Source organism: Cibotium barometz, chromosome 41 (assembly GCF_041138505.1).
Source record: "Cibotium barometz isolate CiBa-2024 chromosome 41, ASM4113850v1, whole genome shotgun sequence".
Taxonomy (NCBI): domain Eukaryota; kingdom Viridiplantae; phylum Streptophyta; class Polypodiopsida; order Cyatheales; family Cibotiaceae; genus Cibotium; species Cibotium barometz.
Genome location: NC_141086.1, coordinates 22646130 through 22654467, shown reverse-complemented (window position 1 = coordinate 22654467; position 8338 = coordinate 22646130). Strand labels below are relative to the sequence as shown.

General features: G+C 40.3%; 1 protein-coding gene across 4 annotated transcripts; it reads left to right on the top strand.

Annotated features, from left to right (window-relative positions):
* The first annotated feature begins 1011 nt into the window (after positions 1-1011).
* On the top strand, positions 1012-3432 carry LOC147614780 (PRA1 family protein B3-like). Of its 4 annotated transcripts, none has more exons than XM_086780126.1 (2): positions 1012-1845; positions 3114-3432. In XM_086780126.1, the coding sequence occupies exon 1, from the start codon at positions 1196-1198 to the stop codon at positions 1796-1798; it is 603 nt and encodes a 200-aa protein (XP_086636252.1). In that variant the 5' UTR covers positions 1012-1195; the 3' UTR covers positions 1799-1845; positions 3114-3432. The 4 variants fall into 4 exon arrangements, with proteins under 4 accessions (XP_086636252.1, XP_086636253.1, XP_086636251.1 ...); XM_086780127.1 differs by lacking the exon at positions 3114-3432 and adding an exon at positions 2222-2491; XM_086780125.1 differs by lacking the exon at positions 3114-3432 and adding an exon at positions 1976-2078.
* The last annotated feature ends 4906 nt before the right edge of the window (positions 3433-8338 follow it).

Below are 8338 nucleotides of genomic sequence, written 5' to 3'. Positions count from 1 at the left end.
AGCTTGAAAAGAGTCTCAAAGGAATTCCACTGGTTCACCCCACTGATCAAAGCTTGGGTAGTGGTGGTGATGGAGCCATCGGCGTTCATAATCGATGGGCCATCTCTATCTAGGGATATGTTATTGATCCATCAAATCATTGGGTTGCCATATGGAATCTCCATTTTACATTATTTCTTTATATGCAGCTAAACATGCATGGTCCATGATAATACCCCCCCCCCCCAAACTCTCTTATCTTTTGTGGTTGATATCTTGCATAAGGCTTTATGGACTAATCAAAGAGCCTTTAAACTAGGGAAATGGGTTTTGTCCAAGATGCAATAGGCACATCGAGTCTATCCCCCATCTTTTCATTACATGTGTTGACAACAAAGATGCTCTTGACTTCTTACATAGGTGCATAAAACCGGCTCACCTGGTTGCTCTATCATGGAAAGAAATTCTTATGGGAGAGGCAAAAGGTTACTCTACTGTGCTGTGGAATAGAATTAGATCTGCTTATATGTGGGCCGTGTGGACACACAAGAATAATATTATTTTTCAAAATAAAAGAAACCGATTTGACCCATAGTCTAAGCCTGTTGTTGCAGCTTAGGAATGCTTTATAGGTTTCCAAGAAGAAGTTGGCTTCTGACATTGCTGAATTAGAGTCGATCCTCAAGACAAAGATTGACTCGGACCCGATTAACCCCTCAGCACGGTTACCCTAAAGTTTTGAAGAATCTTGGAATCTAAGAAGATAGAGGAGCTAACTGTCACTTCGAGAGACACTGAACGCATCAGTTGTATTTTGGAACTAGTTGAATTTCAGACTCGTATAGAGGTCTGAGCGATGTGAAAGTTTACCTGATACGCTCGGCCCCTTTGGTGAAGGCAAGCTTCTTCGTTTAAAAAGCTTTTTTGTAAGGGATTGAGTTCCCCTTTCGCTTTAATACATTTCAAGCTCTTTATTTAAAAAAAAAAAGCAGCTTGACAAGGCACGATGGTTTGGTCGTGTTTAATTATAATTATCGAAATTAATCAGTCATTTCTAAAGGCCATCTTTTAGAGGTTAGCAGAAACCCTAGTCTGCAAACAGGGATCTACCCCCGCAGTTGCAGAGATCTGCGCAGGAACCCTCGTTTCACCTCGCCGAAACCCTAATTTCTACACAGAGAGAGAGAGAGAGAGAGAGAGAGAGAGAGGCGTTCGAATGGCGAATCAGGACACCCTTGGAGGCGGGGCTCCCATGGCGCTGGCATCCACGCCCGCAGCGAGAGCGTTTCTGGCGCGCATCTCAGAAGGGTCTAGGCAGGCCCTCTCGCAGAGGAAGCCATGGATGGAGCTCGTAGATCGGACGGCGTTTGCGCGCCCGGACTCTGTATCGGACGCCACAAGCAGAATCCGCAAGAACTGGGGCTACTTCAGAGTAAACTACACCCTCCTGCTCACGGCCGTGGTTGCATTCAGCCTCATCTCCAACCCCATGTCCCTCTTCATGCTCTGCTTCCTCTTGGGGGCATGGACATACATGTACCTCATCCGGACTGCTCCCTTTGCCATCTTTGGCCGTACATTCAGTGAGCGCGAGCTCCTCGCCTTCATGAGCGTCTTCACCATCATCATCGTCTTCCTCACCAGCGTCGGATCCATCCTCATCTCCGCCGCCATGATCGGTTTGGCCATCATCTGCGTCCACGCCGCGTTCCGCGTCCCTGACGACCTCTTCCTCGATGAGGAGGGCAGCGCTGCTACCGGATTTATGTCGATCCTCAGCTCTGTTCCGGCCCCGCCTGCTCTTGCCACCCATGTCTAAGGTGTTTGAGCATCCTGTTGCCACCCATCGCTGCAAAGCAAATGCAGGTTCCAGCTAAACCCATCATTTCTTCTCTTTTGGTCTGTCCATTTTATCTATTCATTGAGGACTTGCTCAAGCTACCTGTTTTTACAGAGTAATAATTTTCAAAAAAATTTGGGTCATTGTATGCTGTAGTGGATGAAATTTTACAAAGCTTTGATCCTAAGGCTGGTTACAGAACGGTGCTTGAAAAAAACCTTTTTTTATCAAGATAAGGGCAACTCCCTAATTCACTGGTTTTGAGTATCAAAATGAAATGGCAGTTTTACAACTAAAATGTATCCAAATTCATTTCTTAAAATAAAGGTTATAAAGATCTTAGTTGGTTAGTTTATTCAATTGTGTCTTCTAATCGATTGTTCCGCATGGCCCTACTTCAAGAGCAAAGGATTGGATATGGTGAGCTGCCTAGAAGGTCAGTTCTACTTCAAGAGACTGGCACAGCAATGCAGTACCCTTTTCATTTGTGTTACAGAAAATTCAACTCAGTAATTTTGTCAAGAAAGTCCAGGGTAAATCCTAAGATTGGCTAGATAGAAAGGGCTCTTAGGGTGAGGACTTGGGAGCTGGACATCATAATGGGCTGTTGAGAGGCTAGCCCTCGGCACACTTGTTTGGGTGCGCTTAATTATTGATTAAGTTATTTTACTACTGTGTGTGTTGGGTGTAAAATCACCACTTACTAGTCTAGCTCTGTGAGGCAGATAGCATGGAGACCTTAGGGTTTTCAGATCGGAACAATAACCTCGATTTTCTTACAAAAAGTCTAGTGTGCTCTGCATAGATCTCAGCAAAAGAGCATTTTTGCTTAAAGTTGTTGGGGAACTTAAATTTCTGTGTAGGGCTATTTTCTTGCACAAATCTCTGGAAAAGAAAAACCACAACTCTTGTTTTGATCTGTATTGGAGCTAGGATTTTTGGTTGGTTCTAGGGCTAATCCTAAAGGGGATGAGGTGTGAGGAGTGCAGGTTAGAGCTTGTGCATTCATGGGTGTTCATGAGGCTAAACTTTGTATTAGATGCCACATGGAGGGTCTGTAAGAATTGAGGTTGCTTCAGGGTGAAATAAACGCCCTTGCTAAATGTTAGGTTGCATTGCTCTTGAACATATGGACCTACCTGTCTCCCCCTCTGTCCTCTGGTGTTCCTTTGATCTAATTTTGATAGCATTTTTTTTTCTTGTGAAACAAGCTATATTTGCCTCTCTTCTTCTCTATTGAGTGTACTCATTCTACCTCTTCTAAAATGAAATCAACATTGCTTATGGGGAGCAGGGATTAGGATGGGCAAGATTGATTGCCCACCCACTTGGGCGGTGATGGTGGGCTGGTGTTGTTTGGGCACCATGTACTGTATCCAGCCTCCTTTTATCTCAATTAATTGTACTTCAAGACAATTTGCCATCATGGAGTTGACAGTTTATTGTCTTGTGGATGACTACCACCACAAGGTTATAAATTGCACTTTCTTATAAGGTGAATTTGGGCACGTTCCTGGATTCATCTAGGTATATACAATTTGCCATCATGTGATGTGATGCAGCTTCACATGGGCTGCATTTTGACATCTAATGAGATAATCTTTAAACTTGTATTATTTCTCTGCATTTTCTCAAACCATTCTGGCAAGAATCTGACAAGTGATGGTGCATTGTTTATTATGTCTAGAACACACGTTTGAGTTGATAGGAATTTTGCACATTTTAAGTATCTACATTTGGGCTACTCAAATAACATGTGTATGCAAACTCATAGGCATACCGTGGGGAATTCATTTAGCTTGTTAAAGACATGCCACTAGTGATGGTGAATAAATCTTTCAACGTACAACTATCTGGCTAGCTAGCTCGATCAGTGAGATTAGCCATGTCAAAGGAATTGATTATTGAGCACGTTAGTGGAAGAAGTTACATCCACTGTCTATAAAAGCAAGCTAATATAACCTGCAATAGAAGAAAGCTAGTTCACGCAAATTATGTGAAGCTCGCCGTTCTCATGCTTTGTGCTTCTTAGCCCAATCAATGTATCACAATAGCTCTCGTTCTCATTTTTTACATGCAACTTTGGTCCTTGTTTTATTAGTAATCTAACCATTATCATAGCACCTTGGAAAGTTCAGACTCCTTTCCTTGATTCTTAAAATCAAAATTCATTCATTGATCTGTTTTAGTCCATCAAAAGCAGCTCTCAAATCTGTAACTTGAGTCATTTCATTCAAGTTACTGATCTCACTGTTAGGCACTTAATACAACTACCATATTATTTAAACCATTATCCCTCAAGTTTGACAAAGAATGTGATCAAGCTCTTTGGTGAGTGTGTGGAGGATATTCCAGCGAACATACACATTTGCTGCCTACTGGAGATTTCTAGCAGGCTTAGAAACTTTCTACTAGAAGCTCATTTAGCAAAAAAAATTGATGGGCTTGTGGTCCATTTATGCCAAATTGTGCTTAAAAATTTTGTGGCATTTGGATTTGTTGTGATGGGAGTGATTGCAAAAAAGGGTATATCGCGGTAGATTTCAAGGTAAACAATATCATGGTATGATATAGATAATTTGGTGAATACATTTCTTCTGTGCACTTGGAATTATGGAAGCAAAGGGTGAGTCTTTCATAGTTTCTATCTTTTGTACGAACACATTGTCTCGTTTTGGTGGTTTTACTTAAAATTACCTATGCTATTGAGGATCAAAAAAATAATGAAAATCATGATTGGAAAATAATGAGGGTAATTACTAATCAAGGCATCAAGTCATATTAATTAAGCTCCTAAAATGAGCCAAGAATTACTTGTTTTAATAGCTCTCAAAGAGCCCTCACCTATAAGCTACAGGCATCCTTGTGCCATTCATGTGTCATAAATGCTCACACACGTTACCTTGTGCTTTCTACGTGCTATCTTTTTTATCATTGACTTCACCTTTTACAAGTAACCATATAGAGCAATCTTTGAGCTAGGACGCTTAGTATTTCTTCTTTCTTTTTAATGTGCATGCTTTTCCGTTTGCTCTCTTTATGTTGTACAAACATTGCTATTTCAACACTCTCTCAATTTGATGAGGTTCTATCATGTAACATACTACAGTGGACCTACACTCCTAGTCATATGCTGGAGTTATCATCTTAGCCTCTCATGCTCAAAATAGCTGCCCTGGGTTGCTTCCATCTTTGGGAGCCTCACCTTTGTCTTCATCTTGGATCATGATATTTGCTGCTTTGGTACGTTTCTTATGATAACAATCATTCGCCATATGGTCTATCTTTCCATAGTAAAGGCATGTCAACTTTATCATTGGTCCTTCTCTGGTTTTGGGTGCTAGTCCTCTTGAGAAGAATGTTTTCTCCTCACTTAATGTAGCTTGGGCTATCTTCCATCTAATCCGCTTATCTTGTTCTATGAGTGTTGCTTCCACTCCTATAATGGTTGGATTAGGGAGGTCTTTCAGTCTAGCTACCAAGGGACTATACTCTTCTAGTGTACTATTCATTTTGTTAAGGTGTGCTGAAAGAGTGATTGTCTTTGATGTCCAAGCCAAAGAATTGTAATTTCAAGCTTATTTTTTAATTCTTTTGTTTTACCCCAAACAATTTCTCTAGCTCATCTCAAGTACCCTTAGATGTAGCTTGTGATGCGATGTGGTGGGTATATCTATGGCTAAGTCCTTTTTATCATAGCTTAACGAAATGTTATTTTCAGTACCTTCATCCTCTAGGTACTTCTCTCTTCCACTAATAACAATCCCCCAAAGTGATCCCTTCATTAGTAAGAACTTGACCTTGACTACCAAGTATGTAACTCTTCACCGCTGAACTTTTCAAGCACAAATGGAAGGTCTTTGCACTTAAGTATGTCTCAAGGCCAGTGTCTAGTCTCGGTACAAGAGAGATTAATGATCGATTGAATGGAGGAGTCGTCGATGTTATTCTTAATCTTATGTTAGAAATGCAATGCTTCACGTATGAATACTATATAGATGATGCACAAGTTAATAAGGAAACCCAGAGAAGTACCTTCATCCTCTAGGTACTTCTCTCTTCCACTAATAACAATCCCCCAAAGTGATCCCTTCATTAGTAAGAACTTGACCTTGACTACCAAGTATGTAACTCTTCACCGCTGAACTTTTCAAGCACAAATGGAAGGTCTTTGCACTTAAGTATGTCTCAAGGCCAGTGTCTAGTCTCGGTACAAGAGAGATTAATGATCGATTGAATGGAGGAGTCGTCGATGTTATTCTTAATCTTATGTTAGAAATGCAATGCTTCACGTATGAATACTATATAGATGATGCACAAGTTAATAAGGAAACCCAAATGAAAGAGCCTATGTGAAAAGACTCTTATGTAAGGCTCTTTTATACCACAAATGAAATAGTAACGATTAAACCCTTAGGACTAAATAGATAAGGTTTGTGTGGAGCTTTGCATGCCATTTGAAGGTTTTGCACAGTGTGGAGAAGGGTTGCTCGACTCTAGATAATATATCGAAGCCATTGTCGAGATGCTATGTGAGGTTACCACCAAGGCTATTGTAGGCCACACTAGTCCACCAATATGGAGGTCTCTCTCTCTCTCTCTCTCTCTCTCTCTACACGCTACTATTGGGTGTAGGTTTGTTAGAAGATGTTGGTAGGTTGCTTACAAGTCACATGATGAAGGTGCTTCTAATCTCTATGTGCCTTCTTTTTCTCTCTTCCCACCCAAGTAGCCCTTTCTCTCAAAGAATGAAGCCCTTGCTCAAAGAACCAGCTATGTAGTTACGCTACACCTTCTCACTACTGCTCCAAGGAGACCTTGCTTGCTACTGTGAAGGCTCTTTTTGAGGATCAACTCTATGCATGCACAATTTTTGTAGTTGGCCAAGCTACTCTAGTGGCATGAGTAAAGAAGCTCCTCTTCTCTTAATCACTAAGCAAAGCTTTCCATCAAAAGCATAACCTAAGCTATCCTAGATTCAACTAGATCCATCACTAGCCACCATGGCTTTGATACCAAGTTGAAATTACCTAAGCTATGATCAAGGAAAATAATGAAAATCATGATTGGCAAATGATGAGGGCAATTAACTCTTTAATTACAATCACTAATCAAGGCATCAACTCATATCAATCAAGCTCCTAAAATGAGCCAAGGATTATAGGTTTTTATAGCTCTCAAGGATTCCTCATCCACACGCTACATACACCCATGTGCCACCTATGTGTCCATAAATGCTCACACTCCATGTGCCACCTAGTGCTTTCCATGTGCTACCTTTTTTACCATTGACTTCACCTTTGAGCTAGGACCCTAGTCTTTCTTCTTCCTTTTTAATGTGCATGCTCTCCCCACTTGCTCTACTCATGTTGTACCTCACACACTGCTATTTCAATAAAATTTTCCTCGTTCTAAACTAAAAATATTGGGTAATTTTAAATTATTATAACCATTTTTATAATGCATCACTTGTTAGAGAACCTCATAAAATAGCCATTAGACTAAAGTAGTTCTTATTTATTTACTTTTCCTTTAATACCATACATTTTTTCTAATGATGCGCCTAGGATGAACATATAGTAGTTGTTAAGTTATGGGGGTAAGGTTTATGGTGCCAAAAAGACATGTTATGCACATGAGACTTGATTAATTAATAGTTGTTAAGCTGAGATGGGTGCACACAGTTCATAGGGAGTAATCAATGAGGTTAATACAACTAATTAAGATCAACACTAATCGAAACATGCTTACATATGGAATCTCAAGCAATAGATACTTATAAGCCCAGTAGGGTATGTCCTTAGATGTGTCTCAACCACTCAAATTAAGTTCTTAGTGTTTAGTGTTATAAGAGAAAGGTCTCTTAGAAAACTCACCATGAAGATGAAACCAGTATAGGCACACTAATGTAGAAGGCTCCAACACCATTGATAGGGGATTGGAATCAACAAGGCACAAGAGACTGGGTACAATTGTAATTGACATCGATGATGATGCTAGCCACATACTAGAATACAACATACATGTATGAGATAGAAAAATGGGCATGTATGTGAGATAGAAAAGATAGTGGAAGGCCTCGAAAAATACATTTTGTTGAAGATGATAGTGTGGAGGGCTCACATAAGGTGTTTCCGAAACCAAGGTACATAAAACATCTGGGTAATTAAAATAACCCATCCTAATCGCCAAGTGAAGTGCATGGGCACGATTTGGGGTAGGTAAAAATGTAGGTGCACCATTCGTGGTTGTGCAAAGGGAGCCCCCATAACATCCTTTTTATCTAATCGATCCCATCTCACCGACAAAAGGAGATAAGTGATGTGGTTTTGCAACACAAATGTAATGCATACATGGACAGTTAACAAGAACGTTGATCACACCCCTCCAATTGTTGCAGAAGGAACTAATTTATCTGAGGTTGAGGTTACTTTAATGATAGAGGGTGGATTTAACTTAGAAACAAGTTGTTATAAATAATGGCCAAGCACATTATTCTACAAATCAAGATACTAATTC

Excerpts from the sequence above, each read along its gene's own strand:
- LOC147614780 (XM_086780126.1), top strand. The coding sequence starts at position 1,196 with ATGGCGAATCAGGACACCCTTGGAGGCGGGGCTCCCATGGCGCTGGCA.